The 19,152-nt window shown below is 31.8% G+C and overlaps 1 protein-coding gene across 1 annotated transcript in view; it reads left to right on the top strand.

Annotated features, from left to right (window-relative positions):
• The window catches only part of LOC139490991 (serine-rich adhesin for platelets-like), a 30,739-nt gene extending 18,337 nt beyond the window's left edge, over nt 1-12,402 (top strand). The window contains exons 8-12 of the mRNA XM_071278183.1: nt 809-1,734; nt 5,714-6,212; nt 7,547-10,296; nt 11,098-11,127; nt 12,127-12,402. Coding sequence (XP_071134284.1) covers nt 809-1,734; nt 5,714-6,212; nt 7,547-10,296; nt 11,098-11,127; nt 12,127-12,195 — 4,274 coding nt within the window. The 3' untranslated portion in view covers nt 12,196-12,402. The remainder of the gene's footprint in view (nt 1-808; nt 1,735-5,713; nt 6,213-7,546; nt 10,297-11,097; nt 11,128-12,126) is intronic.
• Nucleotides 12,403-19,152: the final 6,750 nt, after the last annotated feature.

The following is a 19,152-nucleotide window of genomic DNA, read 5'->3' as shown; positions in this document are numbered from 1 at the left end:
ACTAGCGTGTCTTTTCCGTTGTTTGGTTGATTTTTGTTCAATTTCCACAACTTCAACATTACTATCAATTTTATTTAACTTATTTGGTCTAGTATTTTCTTTATCATCATCGTCATCTGCCTTTCTTTTCCCCTGATTGATTAATGAAAACATTGAAATTTGACGATTGGACGCCATCTTTGTCAAAGGCGGGATTAGTATTCAAATTTTAACGGTACGGAACCAAAAAAAATCCGGATTTTGAAAAAAAAGCCGACCACCTCCTAAAATCGAAAGGTGGTCGGCTTTCAAAAGAAGGTGGTCGGCACACCCGGCTTAAATGCCGAATGGAAAACACTGATAGACATCAACATTTTGTTAGTAAAGGTTGAGAATCTTTTCTAATAGTTTATGATATGGATGATGAGTGAGGACACTAATTATTGATCCTAAATTCATGAACTGACTTGGAATTAAAAAAAAAATTCACATCTTAAATAATGGGATTATGATACAAATGTTTTAGTACAGGTGACAACAATTCATAGTTTCTCATTTACAATGAGTAATAACTACATTTGATGGTTAATAAGAGAATATGGTATGATAGCTAATGAAACAAATTTTAACCAGTGACAAAATGATGTAGGAGGCTACCAATTATGTCAATTCAATAATAAGATCTTTTTTTTAAATTTTCACTTGTTAATAAATAGATGCAAGGTCAAAAATATTTGTATAAAACCTTTAGAAAGAAGTTAAGTGGCAAACTGATAGGTCATTTATACCTTGAAACTAATGTAAAAATGGCTATTTTATTAAATTTCAGATTCCAGAGCTGGTTCCTGTTCATCAGATAACAGACTAGATGAGGTCCATAGTATGGTGTCCACTGTCTCACCTTTATTACCAGTGACTACGGCAAATTATCAAACATGTGATAATACAACTATAAATTCTGGATTTAAACCTATCAATAGCGCTGAATGTGACTTTACACCTTCATTTCCTATTGTGACGACTAAAACACGTTTTGAGAAAAGCTTTGAGAATAAATATGTGAGTGAGGATTCAATAAATGCAGTTTTACAAAGTTACTCATCTGTTCACACAAGAACTTTAAATACTCCAACAGATTTTTCTGTCATTTCAAATATGACTTCTTCAATTGTTCACACTTCAACATCATCAAGTATTACACCAACAGTGACAATATCATCATCTTCTAGACTTGAATTATCATCTCAGTCAACTTCTGTTACATCAACATCTGGATCTGTTGTGTGTTTACAACCATCATTATCAACCATGTTAAACCAAGAGTCAATAGATCCAGAAGTAGTCAGCCAGTCTGGATCATCAAAATGTTTAACATCCTCTGTATCATTGACTTCTGATCAAAATCTGGTATCATCAGCATCAAATTACTCATTGCCATCTGCAAGCATAATATGTTCTCCGTCATACAACACTGGCCCGACATCAAATAACATTTCTTCCGCTATCAGTACACCATCAAACCAGTCTATTCCAGTGACAACAGGTTCTAATCCAGTATCAAAATCTACTTCGTATATAACATTTGTGAAGGGCGTAGCAGCAACAGAAAACAGTAGTACACCAGTTGGACAAAGGGCGAGTCCTCTTACAGTACAGATGGAAGATACCACTGAAACATTTAAAGGACTACCATCAGATGTTAAACAGCTGTTTTCTTCATTTGAAGAAAATCTGTCAGAGCTTTCCAAAAGCCAGGTTTGTTCAGAATTTGTGGTGAAATTTAGAAAAAATAATGATATAAAATGTAATGAATCTTTTCATTTAATATTTTTAAATAAGTTATGATAATCAAAAACAAATAACATTTGCACAAAACTACACAAAAAAGCTGAAAAGATACAATTTTTTTCCAATCTTGAATATATATTTAATGTGAATAATATGGGGAAAACATCAGTTAGACAGACATCCAATGAACCAATAGCACCAAAATACATCTACCTGATTATTAAGCTTAAGGGTGAGGTTTGAATGGATTAGAAGTCCGAGTGAGTTTCTACTTTATAGATAATGTAGATCAAGGTGATTTTTCACCTCTGTACAGTTGTAACAAATATATACATGTATGGACCATAATTTGGTATTCGGCCTTTGGTTTCTTTTTGTATCCTTTTTTATAAGTTCTAAAACTTTAACTTTTATTCTGTGGGTTGTGTTGGTGTTAGAATAGTATTAATGGAACAATTGAGTTTTTCAAGAAAAAAATAATACATTTTGATTCACCGTTTACGTGACAGGAAACCAAACAGGAAACCAATCTTTATTTTCTTTATTTTGCACAATATATTTCAAAAGACATAAATGAACATGATTACTAGTGTTACTTGCTTCATGTTAATATTTAAAATCTATTTTCAATGTTAAATTAAAGTTTTTTTTAAATGCGACAGGAAACCATAAGAAACCGAAAGCATTTTTTTAGTTTTATTTTATTGCAAAATCTGCTTAAAATAATCTGAACAGTATACTTTTTCTTAAAATCCATCTTAAATGTAACAGTATTATAAAACTCCTAAATATGTGCTTGTTTTGAAAACAATTAGTACAATTTATTCAGAAATTTCCATATTTTCTTCATTGATACAGGATACCATAATCGTTGTATCTTGATGTTTTAGCCAAAAAAATGTATTTATATTTGGTTTTGAAATTCCAGTTATATACAATTTATTCCAAATCATTGGCAATGTAAAATTCTTTAAATCCTGTAAAGAAATTTTTTTTTAACTTGGAATTAAAATCTTTAAAATAGGCACCATGTGATATTTGTGACCTGTACACCATCTACATGGTTTCCACATTTTAACCTACTTTAGTGGGCTAAAATCAATAAAGTACTTCCTTTCAAGTCATGCATGGTAAAAGTTTACTTCTCCTTTGACAAGTTTATTGCGTTTCTGAAAAGTGTTTGCAGAAACATGAATAAAAAAAAAATAATTAAAAATTGTGACAAAGATACCACAGACTACGCGAATGAATTTTATTTTTACAGGACATTCGGTCTGGTAAGCATCCTAGCTTTACCAGACCGAATGAAATTTTACCAGACCAATTTTTTTTTTTTACATCTAATTGTATATTATCCGACAAAAAACAACAAACATATGACTTTGTTGTGCCCTACTCCTCCCCAAAATGCACAAATTAAAACAAAATGATGTAACAAGAGGGGATATTGTTATGAAAGTTGTGCACAATTGCTTGAATGCATTTCAGTGAAGAGCAGTCAGAGCTCAGACATAAACAAGTCGATTTCTGTTTTTGACTTAAAGAAGTCAAAACATGTATTTATTATAAAAATGTGTTTTCAATTTTAGACTTATCTAAGTCAGAAAATGACAGACTTGTTTAGGTCTATTTATGTTGATGAAAAAACTTAACTTGACTTGGTGGCCAAAGTACACCACCTATGACAGCAAAAACCTGTCTGAGAGTTCACAAGGACTTGAGCTATCTATATTTAATTATCTAATTGAACATCCTTACTTAACACAGATGTTTTACCTCATTAAGTGTGGATCCAGGTGGTTGCATTGTAAGGTTAATTAACATGATTCCCCCATTTTTTAGCCTCTCATTCATATTTTTCTTTAGAAGACAAAGCATTGGCTTTCAATGTTGTCATTATTTGATTTAGATGCATGACCTTTTTATAAATATGCGTGGGTCTTGAAGTTAACCAATTTTGGTAACTTATCGACTTGTACGAGTCGATATTTGCAACTTTTTGATTTTGGTCAATCATTTCTTGCTTAACAATATTTGACTTATTAAAGTCGTATTTTGTCTTGCATTAAAGGGAGACAAATCCTAAAACTTACAAATTTAGACCTCTATGAGTCAAAAGCAGATTCAGACTTATTTATGTCTGAGCTCTGACTGAAGAGTAATGTCCCATTTTATTGGATTTTGACAATGTTTGTGAACTAAACATAATTTAGAGTTTCTGTATAAAATATTATTTCCTGTTTCTTATTTCTTTTTCGTATATCTTTTGGTTTTCAATTCTTGTGGTTATATTTTATAGCTAAATTTTTTGATCTGCTTGGATTTTTATTCATTTATTGTATTTGAATCGGCAAACCCGGAATTATCCTTATCCGTTCCCAGAATCTGATCCGGTTTTATTTACATTTCCGGTTGTGCCAATGATGGCATCCATTGTTGTTTTTGACAGTCAGATATGTTTTTACCCGGATTTACACATCACTGGTTGGCGATGATCGACATAAAGCTAGCGGTTGAACAAAATAAACATCGCTGTGATGAATAATAAAGATGAAAATGAATTTGAGATGGTTTGGCAATTTTGCTAGAATGTTAGAAAAATCCATGAAAAAAAAACACCGGACATTCGGACTGGAATTCAACAAAATTTTACCAGACCGATCCATTATTCACCGGATTTGTCCGACGGTCCGACAGATTTCGTGTAGTCTGATACCAACTTTGTACATTCCAAGTGTAACGGTATATTAACATGTATTTTTTATTAAATTATCTTTATTCACCTAAAATATCCAGTAATATTTACTGCTGAAGCAAAATCAATCTTACGATCATCGGCACAATGATAAGAGTCGTAATGTCTATTGAATTTTCCAAGGACCCTTTACATCGTTATCAGGAAACAAAGTGTGTTATAACGTCTGTCAAATCTGAAATCAATTTTGTCAAGTCATTGGGAATTTATTTTCACACAAGATCGTATGTACATTTGTAACATTATGCACATAGGAAAAATAATAGACCCCCGGCGCAATCTCTTTAAAAATTGTATTTTCCTTTTTTAAACAAGACAAAACAAGTCTACAGATTATGTTTGCTAACATCCCGTTGGAAACAAAATCAATGTTTAGACCTAGTATTTCATACATCCGGCCGTAAGAGCGTGATCACATGTTAGTCACATGTTTCACGTATGACTGGAAATGATTAGAACTTAACGACAAAAACAATTTTAATAAAAAAAAGGAAATAACTGGACTTCTGTTTCGTTTGGAATGTAACGCATAACGATAACGTCATTTTCTAACTTAATTATTACGAAGAACAAAACTAGAATGTAAACGATCTCTGATTTACCTGTTTGAACATCTCACGAGAGTTCATATTATAAAGAATTCTATTACAACAAAGCAGATTACATCATCTAAAATTTGCGTTACGAAATTGGAAACCAAAGTAACGCTAGTTTTCTTACACCTGCTACAGAAATACTTATAGTTCTCGGCATTTTCATCTGACTCTTCTTATTGGTCGATGTTCTTTATTATTTGAAAGCAAAAGTTATGAATTTGCCGGTGACGATTATCTATAAATCAGTCAGCGTTATGCACTTCGGAAGCGAAAAGTAACGCGAGAAACGACACAAAAATACGGTCGTATAATCTTTAAAATTTGTTAATTTCAATTTTTTTTCTAGGGAAGAGTAGCATACACTTGTATGTTGATAAAAATAAAGGCATCTTTAGATGTAGTTACTACTTTTCTTACAGTAATACACATTTTTATCACTTTTCTATAGTTATAGGAAACGAGCCCAATAGCAAATTATGGTTCATATATTCCTAGGGGGAAATGATTATAGACAGTGGGATTACTGTATTTTAGATTGAATTTTACATGTTTGATAAATTTTCTATTTGTTAACATTCTTGATCTTTTGTTTCAGGAAGAAGCAAATGAAAGACAAACAAATGCTTATACCAGATCACTGAGGAAGAACAAAAAAGTATCTCCAAAGACACCATCTAATAGAAATAACCAAAAAATATCACCCAAATCACAAAAAAAGTCTTCCAAATCTAAAAAGAAAAAGGACTGTCGACAAATAGAAGACTCAGCATCTGTGCATAATGTAGAATCAGATATAGGATTACCATCACAGCAAGTAGTCTCGTCAGATTCTAATAAAACAAAAAAGTCTCCAAAAAATAGTAAAAAGGCATCACCATCTTCAAAAAATGCGATAGAAATACCTGTGAAGAAAGATTCCCAAAACAGCACAGCCAAAAGTAAGGATACCAGATCCCCAATAGCTGGTAAACCAAAAGATAAAAAGCTTACACCCAGACCACAGATTAGATGTAATCCTCTCAAGCCCAAGAATGACAACAAAGGGACAAAATCATCACCTTTAATTACTACATCAGCTTCTAAATGGTCTTCAGGTAAATTATCCTATTTGCAAGTTCAGAAATGGTAATCAGAAACCTCTTACATGTTCACTTCATTTTATCCTCTCATAATTTTACTGTGAACCAACTAATTTTTTTAAGCAATTCATTTTTGTGACTTCTGCAAGTAGAAAAATATCTGGACTGTAATTTTACAAACATGTTTTATTTATTCCCTTAGATGGTTACATAATAAAGTTTAGAAAATTGTGTAAATAAAATGTTCCTAGGTTGGCTAGATAGGGCTAAAGTGAAATAAAGTATCTGGGAAAATATGTTGGTTCTTGAACAGAAAATAAAAAGCGTTAAGGTCTAAGGAAGATAGGTTTATGACAAAAATTTATGCAATTGGAAAATGTTCATATTCTAGTTTAACATAAACATGGTAAATAACTGGACTAAGAAAACAAAACTCCAGTTAGAAGCTTTTTTGATACATTAAAGACCATGGGCTAAATTTTCAAGGGAGATAATAACTAGCTCAATACTTATGGATAATTTCATTTATTTTTCATGGAAAACAATGTACTAGCAATTATTGCGATAAAAATGTCAAGTACTTTTTTTGTCTCATACTTTTCTGTGGCTGATTACTGGATAACTGCAAAATTCAATATATTATGATTTATCTCATACATGTGTTAAAAAAAGTGTAATTCAAAATATGTATCCATAGTTGGTCACCCAATTTTGAAAGTGCCTTCTCTGTGTACCAGACGTACTTCTTTGGTCAGTTATCTTGGTATATTTTTTTTCTTCTCTAAATTAAGTTTAATGATTGATCATTAGATTTCACTGGAAGTACACATTAAACTCAAGAAAGATTAACACACAAAAGCAAATCTGCTTTGGAAGGTTTTAAACAAGCATTTTATTTGGCAGTAAGATCAGTTTTAGAAGGAATGAAAGTAAAAGAACAGACCAGGTTTACAAAAGAACAACATTTCATTTTTTTATCAATGGAATATACAATGCTTTACTCATTGTTGAAGGCCGTACAGTGACCTATAGTTGTTAATGTCTGTGTCATTTTGGTCTCTTGTGGACAGTTGTCTCATTGGCAATCATACCACATCTTCTTTTTTATATGATATACAATGTTGGTTTTCTCTCTGTTGGAATAATTTTTTTTCTATATTTCATCACATTTCTTCTCTATATTTTCATTCCAAAAGCATGAACATATGACAGGAAACAATAAAACAAAAATTTCCATAATAAGTTATTATACATAAAATGTATAGCTACAGTATGGATTAAATACTATACCAAATAAATATGTTTACTGTTTGTAATGACCAGACACTTTATAATCTGTATTTTTTTAGATTTATCAGCATTGATAAAGATTGCATCCCCAGAGAAGGTAAAAAAGGATTGTGGACAAGAGAAGACCAAGGAAATATCTACAGGAATCATACAGACTCCCACAGGAAAAAAGAAAGGTGGGAAATCTCAACAGACTCCTATAAGAACTCCTTCAGCAAAGTCAGGGAATAGTTCAAGAAAAACACCTGCATCTAATCGAAAGAAATCTGATGCTAGTAAACAAACATCACAATCTGAACCACAAACCTTTCTATGTAGTATTTCACCAACTTCTAAGGACTTCAGACATGTGCCACTGAAAAATGCTAGCACTATTGAAGAAAAGACGCCCTCAGGAATTATAAAGCTTGGACCATCATGTTTAGGTCGTGTTCTTAAAATGAATACACATTTTTCTGAATGCACAAATACAGTAATAATTCCTGACAATGTTCCAACAAGCTCAAAAAATTTAGCACCTAATGGTAAATCTTCTAAAATTTGTATGAATAAAAGAACAATATCGCCACAACCAATAGCGCAAATCCTTTCAATGCCAACGTTGGATGGAAATAGTAATGACAATTTTATGCTTAATGATCCCATAGTTTTGACACCAACTGTTCAAAAGGTAACGGAACAAGTTGCAGATGAAAATGAAATGGGACAGATACCAAAAGCCAGTACAGATGTAATGCATGCCAGAACACCTCCATCTAAATTTGATAATATAATTTATACACCAAATTCTGATTATTTAGAATCACCAGTCAAACAAGTTTCAGGTGACAGCTTAAACATAATTCAGCATATTAATACTCCTAATTTAAATGGTGTTCCAAACAGCCCACCAGTCCAAGCTATTTATACAGCAACACCAATATCAGATTTTGTTGGAACAAAAATTGTACATATGAGACCCTTGAATTTTGATTCTAAGTCTAATTCTAGTCCTTTAGCAGTCTCTGTAAACAATGGCAAACAGAAACAAAGAAAACAGAAACAAAATGTAACTCAGTCAAAAAGAGGAAAGAAACCAGTAAAACCTGCAATTGTTATGAAACAGATAATACCTGATGTCATTGCAATTGATTCTGGAAATGAGACTGAAAATGATGCCAGAATTTATCCAACAAGAGATATACTAACTCCAAAAATCAAGTCTAGTAAAAGAACTGCTGATGAGCCAATGGGACCTTCTAGTGTTGTAAATTTTAGTGCCATTTCTAGTGTGACAAAAGACACATCTATTTATAGACCTGTAATTGAAACCAAAAGTGTAAATTTTAGTGACATATCTGGTTTGAATATTGGTCAAAAAGACATATCTATCTATAGACCATTAAGTGAAACTGAAAGTGAAGATGGGAATAGTGCTGTATTTCAGAGAAAACAACAAGAAAATGTTACAATTGTACAGAGAGACAAAGTGAACAATTTTATTTCAACTGATGATGATTTGATCCCAGATGCTTGCGGAAATGTTCACATGAACAATGGACAAGTCATGAATGTTAGACCACACAGTACAGATATTATTATTCAAATACCACTGAAAGATGGACAAAACCAGAACTCATCGCAAAATTTTAATGTAAAACCAGTTCAAACTAAAAGTAGGAACTCTTCACAGAGTTTTGGTGATAGACCAGAACAAACTGAAAGTCAGGCTTCAGTTCAGTCACAAATTCCAATGCAAGGACATTTACATAATGAATTGCCCATTCGTGCAAGAACTCCTGTTGAACAGTTAGCCAGTGACTATCAAGGATTTAATGTTTCTCCTTCTTGCCAGAAATTTATTGGTCAGTTTGGTTTAAATCCAAAGAATGACAAATTTTTAGGGAAACCACTGAATACTCATATTAATTTGAAAAATTCTGTTGATCGGAAAACTACCTCATCTTCAAAAGTATCTAGTCCAGGTAAATTAAGAAATATTACACCAAAGCCGCCAGTTGGTACTGGTAACATTGATGGTTCACCGTTAATGCCGGTCTTTTATGATATCCATCTTACAAAAGATAGTTCCAATGACACTTGTTCTTCAGAGGTTGAACAAATTAACGCTATGGCTAAAAAGGCAGATATGAACATGATGAATAAATCTGGATGTAAAACAAAAGCTGTTGAAAAATTGGTCAATTCACAATGTAGCGACAATGAATTGTCAACTGGTAGTTCAGATATTGATGTTGAAGGCGATTGGGAAAATCCGTGGAAGAATATTTCTGGTGATGTAAGTGACACTACGCTTGTGAATTCCCCAAATGTAACAGTATACGAAAAAAGAACATCAGTAGATGAGAATTCACCCAACAAAACAATATCAAACAAGGATCCAGTATCGAGCCAAATTACCTCAAAACCAGTGACATTTAAATCACATGGAGAAACTGAAACTATTTGTAGTTCTAGCAAAAATACTCAGTTGACTGGTAAATATATAATGACTCCTCCAAAGAAAAGGATAACAGCTTCTATGAAATGTGGTAGTGGTCTTTACTTTGTATCTACTAATGAACAAAAAAATACTGAGGCTTCAGAAAAGATTTTAAAGACTAAAAGAACACCCAAGAAAACATTAAGTGAATTCACAAATTTAAGACGAAGTCCAAGATTAAGTTCCACGCCCCAAAGTTGTGGTAAATCTCCGCAGCTGCTTGATAAAGTCAAGAGAAACCTAACAAACATTCAGGAAGATGGAAACTGTAATAGAATACAAATTGGAAGCAAGAGACCCAGGGATGAATCAGAAGATAATAAAATGGTAATTATTACAATTTCTCCCTTTGAAAAATAATATATAAAAGATATGGACTTTAGCCTTTATTGTAAGAGGTTGAATATATCCTGATCATCTAGGTGAAAGATTATCCCTGAAAGTTGAAACTAGGCAAATTATGAATGTAATCTTTAGGAAGAACAGGAAAATAAGGTGTCTACACTGAATACATAATTAAACTAAACCAAAGCCTTATTACAAGAACTGACAAGATTACTGAACAATGTTTTTATTTCAACCACTTACGAACTTTCTGTGGATAATAGGCTCTTAACATATGAAAGTATCAGACCTGCAAAGTAAATACTTAACTGTCCACACACGCAAACCTTCATCTTTTCGTATTTTTATAGGGACAACTGAACAAACAAGTAAAATCACAATAAAAAAAAAATCAAAACAAAAACTAGTACAAAATGTAGTGACTATGACTTATGAAGTCTACTAAACTATGTTTTTATCTAACAAAATGCCACTTTACAGTTTGAATATGCGGACACAAGGTGATTCCATAAACAGTAAAATGGATTGAGACATTTTTGTGACTTCAGATTTTGTTTGAATTTCATGTGCTAATTTACTCTAAAGATGCATTGTTAATATTTTTTTAAATATAAACAGGGATCAGTCTAGTGGTTTTCACTGTAGAATAATCAGTAATTTTGAAATAATTGAAGCTTATTTTCAATAATTCTAAATCTCATAAAAAATATGATGAATCTGTATTAAACATGTTAAAGAAATATAGGTGTCATGTCTACATCTACATTATGTATATTTTTACAGGATACAGAATCTAGACCTAAATCAAGAAAGGTAAATATTTATATCAATTAAAAATACAAATATTGTCATACTGTTTGAAACATAAGATATCTGAAAGTAGCAATAAACAGTTGAAAGATTGGGTATTTAGTTATTTTAACATACATTTTATATATACAGTTAACATTACTAGCTGTCAATGAGAAATGCAGTTGAACAGCTTACACTGGAAAATGTCTACAAATGTGTATAAAGTGGAAAAGTATGTTAAAAATTTGTAAGAGAATATGTGTTTGAGACGTAAAAAGAATAAAGATTGAACAAAATTGATCACAAAATCATGCTCACATTGAAACAGGAAAACTAAAAGTTTTATCTTTCATAATAACTGGGACAGATGATAGGTTTTCTGTAAGAATTGGCAAAGATTTTAAAGACGAAAATCTTAATAGTACATCTTATTTGATAAAAAATAACAGATAAAATACTGTTGGCATGTTGTAAGAACTTTTATTGAAAAGACATACCAAAGGGGTCTTTGTATATTGACGTCAAATTTAAAACAAAAAAATAGTAATTTGGCTATCTCTTAGTTTTAAAATTATGCCGTAGTTATTGTTTATGATTTTTAAGGTTTGAATAAAAGAAGATGGAGTGAATATGTCAATGAGACAACAACAAAAAAAGTCCAAAACAGTTGAAGGTCAACATAACGGTCCTCAATAGTAACAAACAAGCTTTGCTTTGATAATTAAGTTATACACTAAATTTAGGAAAATAAGTGAAATAAAGTAAAAATAAATATTTGTTTAAATTGTAAGTATTGATTTATATGCTATTTATCATTTCATAAAATTTGCCCCTAAACATGCTAGATCTATGTATTACATGTACATGTATTAGGCTAACAATCTTCAATCATTTTTTTTAAATTAAAATTCAACACATTGTACAGTACAAAAAGTGTTCAATTGATTAAACAAGTCTTATTAATAAACTAACTGTCCATGTCTGTGTTGTAAGCAATTAATATTTTTGGCTTTTTTTTAGTTGAAGACACCAGTTGACCTAAAGAAGTTGAACGTTGATAAATTTCTAACTAAACTGTACAAAAGCTGAAGCTGATTTGGGTGGTTAAAGGAAGATAAATTTAAAGTGAATTCACATACAACAGTTTCCAGTATGGGAGATATATGGACCTACAGTATCATGCTTTTAATGCAAAATGTGCAATGAAAATTTCTGTTATGATCATGTTAAACATGTAAAATGGAAAGCTGTTGATAATTTTATTTACTGTTTATGCTATTTATTTATTTATTTAATTCAATGATTCCTTGTCATTTAATTCCTAATTTTACTTGCTGTTTATCATTAAAGTTTGTAATACCTGACCCTTCTATTTTTTCATACAATACCAATAGTAATAAAGTGATCAGGATTGTCAGGTTTTTATGCCCCACCTACGATAGTAGAGGGGCATTATGTTTTCTGGTCTGTGCCTCCGTTCGTCCGTCTGTGCGTCCGTTCGCTTCAGGTTAAAGTTTTTGGTCGAGGTAGTTTTTGATGAAGCTGAAGTCCAATCAACTTGAAACTTAATACACATGTTCCCCATGATATGATCTTTCTAATTTTAATGCCAATTTATAGTTTTGACCCCAATTTCATGGTCCACTGAACATAGAAAATGATAGTGCAAAGTTCAGGTTAAAGTTTTTGGTCAAGGAAGTTTTTGATGAAGTTAAAGTTGCATCAACTTGAAACATAGTACACATGTTCCCTATGATATGATCTTTCTAATTTTAATTCCAAATTAAAGTTTTGACCCCAATTTCACGGTCCACTGAACATAGAAAATGATAGTGGGAGTGGGGCATCCGTGTACTATGGACACATTCTTGTTTTCTTCATAATTTGGGGTTTTTTTTCCTTAAAATTTTCCAAATTTACATTGATTATTTCTGATTAATATTTACATGTATAAGCAAAAAATACTGATACCAAACAGGGTGTGTAAATTATTATATATAACAGTTTAACTAAGTATTGTGCAACAGCACAGCATTGTGAAATAGCAAGAAATTTTTAATTGAAAATAAATACAAATTTTTAACCAATTTCAATGGGATTGTTAAGAATAGATCTGTTATCCATTAATCATATGCTATAGTTTGAAAGTATTGAACATGTTAATTTATTACATGTAGCTGAATGTTCATCATACAGATCATATATTACTATAAGATCAATGTCTGTTAATTGTTTTATATAATCAAATATGTTAGTATTGCAACTCTTGTATGAGATTAGTTTTATTTAAAACATTGCAACGATTAACAAAAATTTGACATAGTTTTGATTTTAATTGAGTTGATTTGCTTTATTTATTTTATTTGGTAGCAAATATTTTCACTGTCAAGGACAAAATTGAAATTGCTGTATTTTTCATACAAAAATTTCTTTTTTGATATTGTCTTGATGTCTTTAAAGGTAGAACTTTATTTGAGCAATTTTTAATTGCATTCTGTGAACATCATGATAATTGCTCATAGTTATAATATAATATGTGTAAATGATTCAACGAGAAGTTGGATGAAGGTAATTTATTCCCTGCTCTTATACTTAAAAGTTATGACTTTATATTGTTAAGGTCAACCAAAATAAATGTTGTTTCTATAGACACTTGAGTTTTCATTTAGTTTTTGTATTCTCTAAAACTATTATTTGATGGATGTCTCTGCAGATCAGTATTTTAAGATGGAACATTTGAATAAGAAAAAAGAAAAAAAAGAAGGAAGAAAGAAAGAAAACGAAATCCACAAGTTGTGTGAAGTCAACTCCTTGGTTAATAGAAAAAAATTATTGACTTTTGTCTAGGGGAACAGATTTTTTTATTAACTGTAGTTGCCTTACAACTAGCTTTATAGACCAGTTATTCCTCAGCTTATAATCTTGAGATCTACAAATACTTCAGCAGACATTACAGACAAGTTTTGCCTAATATACTGCAATTTTAGAAAAAAGTAAAATAACAAAAATACTGAACTTTGAGGAAAATCAATTCGGAAAGTCCATTAGCACATGACAAAATCAAATAACAAAACGCATCAAAAATGAATGAACAAGAACTGTCATATTCCTGACTTGGTACAGGCATTTTCAAATGTATAAAATGGTTGATTTAACCTGGTTTTATAGCGCTAACCCTCTCACTTTGATGACAGTCTCATCAAATTCCGTTATATTTACATTGATGCATTAACTAAACAGACACAATAAATAAAATAGTCAGAATATGGGTACATCAGTCATCATCGTATAACAATTTTAAAAGGAACAATTTAACAGAACACAAAAATATCTATCTACAAACACATTCATTGATTTGTGTGTCTGACGTCAGAAAATTGTATACGTCACAGAAATGAATCCATGTATTAAAATCAATCATCTTGAATCTTTACCTAACTGAATCTTTTTAAGCGATTTTCAAATTAAATCCAAATGATAGCTTGCATGGATAGTAACAAGCAAAATAGTCAAGTCAAATTGTGTAACAATTGTTCAGAATCTGGTAAAAGCATCAAACTTTGCAGAGTTTTAATTTTATTTTAGATAATATCAAACAGTTATAACTATATACCAATTTCAGAAAACAATAATGCATTTTCTAGTTCGCCATTTGAAAATGGCTGCCATAAAATCAATATAAATCATTTATTAAAAATAAACTTTTCTGTGGAAAGACCTTTCTGATTATATTTTTTTTCTTCCGCCAAATTTTGAACTTCACGTAAAATTTTGTTTAGCAATATGTCGCTTAGATATTTCCTATATATTATCATTCGATGAAATTTAATTGGAGTTATCTTCCTTTACCAAATAAATTTGTAAGTATGTTTTTTAACTCATAAACCGTTAACTGTATAACCCTGAAATCTGATTATTTGAGGTCCCTAGGTTCTAACCTAGAAAATGAGGTCAAGGTCCAAGATAAAGGTCAAGTTCTCAATTTTGACTTTCCTTGTTTTTGTATTTTCTCCAACACTTTCAAAGATATATATATAAAAGAACAAATTCAAAATGTTTGCTTTATTGGTAATGAAGATATGTTATATTCATTCTGCAACAATCTAATGTCATCTAATAGGAGTTAATGCCGTGAAATGTCTAATTATGAGATTATTAGGGTCCTGCCAAAGGCGGTCCCCTATAGTGATCAGTCTGTCCGTCCGTCCGTCCGTAACACTTTGTGTCCGCTCCATATCTAGAGAACCATTATGATTTCATACTTTATACTTTACATGTTTATTAACCACCACCAGAGGGCGTGTCATGATGTATGTACAACTTCCTAGGTCAAAGGTCAAGGTAAAAAATCTTTGGTTTCAGTTGACAACCCTGTGTCATGTGTTGAAGATCGTGTCCGCTCTATAACTTGAGAACCGTTATGATTTCAAAGTTTATACTTGACATGTATATGAACCAACACCAGAGGGTGTGTCATAATTTATGAACGACTGCCTAGGGCAAAGTTCAAGGTCAAAAACTTTGGTTTCAGTTGACAACCCCATGTCCTATGGTAAAGATTGTGTCCGCTCTATATCTTGAGAACCGTTATCATTTCAAAGTTTATACTTGACATGTATATGAACCAACACCAGAGGGTGTGTCATAATTTATGAACGACTGCATAGGGCAAAGTTCAAGGTCAAAAACTTTGGTTTTAGTTGACAACCCCATGTCCTATGGTAAAGATTGTGTCCGCTCTATATCTTGAGAACCGTTATCATTTCAAACTTTATACTTGACATGTATATAAACCAACACCAAAGGGTGTGTCATAATTTATGTTCAACTTCCTAGGTCAAAGGTCAAGGTCAAAAACTTTGGTTTCAGTTGACAACCCCATGTCCTATGGTAAAGATCGTGTCCGCTCTATATCTTGAGAACCTTTATTTCAAAGTTTATACTTGACATGTTAATAAACCAACACCAAAGGGTGTGTCATAATTTATTTACAACTTCATAGATCAAAGGTCAAGGTCAAAAACTTTGATTTCAGTTGACAAATCCATGTCCTATGGTAAAGATACAATTTTTTAATGCACATTATTCACAGCGGGGCCCACAGAGATGGCTCCCATCTCAATGATATCTAGTTACTTCAACTTGGTTCATTATAAAGTCATATGACCTTTTACAAAAGGATGGGTGACATGACCTTGAAAAATGACAACCGGAAGTGACCTAAAGAAAATCGAAAGTAGCCATTTTTGCACTTCTTTCATGGAAAATTCTCAGACTTCATATATTAAGTAATATTGATACATAAAATTCTCACTCATGACCAGGAGTAAATTTCGATTGACCGGAAGTGGTCAAGTGTAATCTGTTTTACTTTTGACTTTTCTACACTTTACACAAGTATTCCCCATTCCAAACTAAAAGACAAAGAGTTACTATAGCTTTGTTTCATTAAAAAAAAATGGCGAACGTAGACGTAGCTTGTCTTCTGGAGGAATAAATCCTTCTCTGTAAAGAATCTCTCTGATTCGAACAAAAAATTCTATGAAACTGACATAATCAAGATCCTTGATTGACAACATTTGTGTTACCCTTGGAAGACGTGTTTTTTCAACAGACTGTCGGAATTACAATTGGAACCAATTGTGCCCCTCTTTTTCCCGATTGTTTCTTTATTATTATGAGGCTGACTTCATACAGGAACTTCTTTGGAAGAAAGATAAGAAGTTAGCAATATCCTATAACTTTACGTTCTGCTATATAGTTGATGTTCTCTCACTGAATAATACAAAATTTGGTGACTTTGTTACATCTATCCCATCGAACTAGAGATAAAGGATACTACAGGTACAGTTTAGTCTGCCTAATGTTATGATATTTTAATTATTGTATTTAGTTATGTTGGCCTGATTTGTGCTGTGTGGCCTAATAGTTGTTTACAGAATAATCTTAGAACTGTGCAGTTAAGAAATCACTGGAACAATCACAGAATGATTGGAATTTTCGATTTGACTTACATAATGTTTCCAGAATGATCCTAATAAAAGATGCGTTATATAAACTTCTACATTCTACTAGAAACTTCTGTTATAACTTTCTAGGACGTTCCATTTTAGAGTGTTCTAGAATTTTCCGTGACAACTATATATATACAGACACTAAAGTTAAACGCGCACACTTAGACTTAGACATCGATAGACATTAGTATTCACCGCATTTGGATTGACACTTTAATTCTACAAACAACATCATACTGGATTGTGACCTTAGTAGTGAACGTAATATTCAGATTGGATTCCAAGAAGATTTCCGGATACAGATAAAGATAAAAGATTGGACTCATATTTTGACAGTTAAGTTGACAGTAATAGTTGTGTAAACTTTTGTATAATAAATCTTGTTAATTTTTATAATTGATTTGTGTCTTTTGTTGGCTACAATTTACAGGTGATTTCGGCCGTAACAGAAATTGGGGGCTCGTCCGGGATAACGAAAATATCTTATTCAAAATTTATTCAGTATTTTTATTATAACTAGCCAACAAAATTCTACAAAATGGCATTTGATGCCGGTAAATTTTTGAAAACGCCAGACCTGGAGGGGTTTGATAATTTAAAGAAATAGGAATTAGTGTTGCTTGCTAAACATCTGAAATTAAATTTTAGAGTATCTATGAGAAAACAAATCATAAAAAATTTGGTAATAGACAAATTAGTTGATGCAGAAATTTTAGGTGAAGAGGCTCTTGAACTTAAGGTCGAAAATGTTGACGCTATCAAATTAAAACAGCTTGCATTAGAACATGAACTTAAATTAAAAGAACTGGAAATGAAGGAAAGGTTGGAGATGGAGAAAATAAAAGAAAAAGAAGATGCATTTAAATTAAAACAGGCAGAACTTGAAATGAGGGAAAGGCTAGAGATGGAGAAATTAAAAATTGAAATGTTCAAAGAAGAAAGCAACACTAAAGTCCAGCTGAAATCAGAATATTTTGATGCAGCAAAAAATATACGTTTGATTCCAAGATTTTGTGATAAAACAGTCGATAAATATTTTCCACAGTTTGAGAAAATTGCTCATAATTTGAATTGGCCAAAGCCATATTGGACTACAAAGCTACAAAGTGTTTTTGAGGGTAAGGCCGCTGAATATACTCCGCACTTCCATCAGAAAAAAGTTCCGATTATGACACGGTAAAACAGGAAGTTTTGAAAGCTTATATATATATGAGCTAGTACCAGAAGCATGTAGACAGAAATTTAGATCTTATAAAAAGTTTGATTCGCAAACCTATGTGGAATTTGCTCGGGAAAAAGAAGATCTATTTGATAAATGGCGTACGTCAAAGAAAACAGATAACAATTTTGATAACCTAAGACAATTGATGTTATTAGAAGAGTTCAAACAATGTGTTCATTTAGACTTAAAAACACATTTAGACGACAAAACTGTTGAGACAATACATGATGCAGCTGTTATTTCAGATAATTATACTCTTTCACATAAAAGAAGTTTCAAGGGTCAAAATGTTAATACTTCCAGTGGAAATTACAAAAATCAAAGCACTGAGCGTACTGATAATAAGCCTGTTGTACAGAATAAGAGTCAGTCCAGTTATAATATGTCTAGTCCAAAATTTGATACTTTTGAGAAGAAGACACTGATTTGTGCTTATTGTAAGAAGAATGGTCACCTGATGGCTGATTGTTTTAGACTCCAGAAGAAGAATGAACGAGATAATAAGCCAAAGTCAAGTGCCTGTACGACACCCGTTGTTACCAGTACATGGAATGTCCTGCGAATCAGGCTTTTAAGTCTAGTTTTTGTGATTACATGGAGGAATATAAACCCTTTATGTCTGATGGGTTTGTTTCTATTGTTGATGATACCACTCTTCAGCCTATTAAGATTTTACTGGACACTGGAGCTTCTCAGTCTTTATTGTTAGAAGGCATGTTGCCTTTGTCCGAAAAGACTTCTGTTGGTGCCTCCGTTTTGTTACAAGGTGTAGAGTTAGGTTGTATAGATGTTCCTCTCCATCGTTTTTAT

The sequence above is a fragment of the Mytilus edulis genome, chromosome 10 (assembly GCF_963676685.1).
Source record: "Mytilus edulis chromosome 10, xbMytEdul2.2, whole genome shotgun sequence".
Lineage (NCBI taxonomy): Eukaryota > Metazoa > Mollusca > Bivalvia > Mytilida > Mytilidae > Mytilus > Mytilus edulis.
This window is presented reverse-complemented; position numbering and strand designations above follow the sequence as displayed.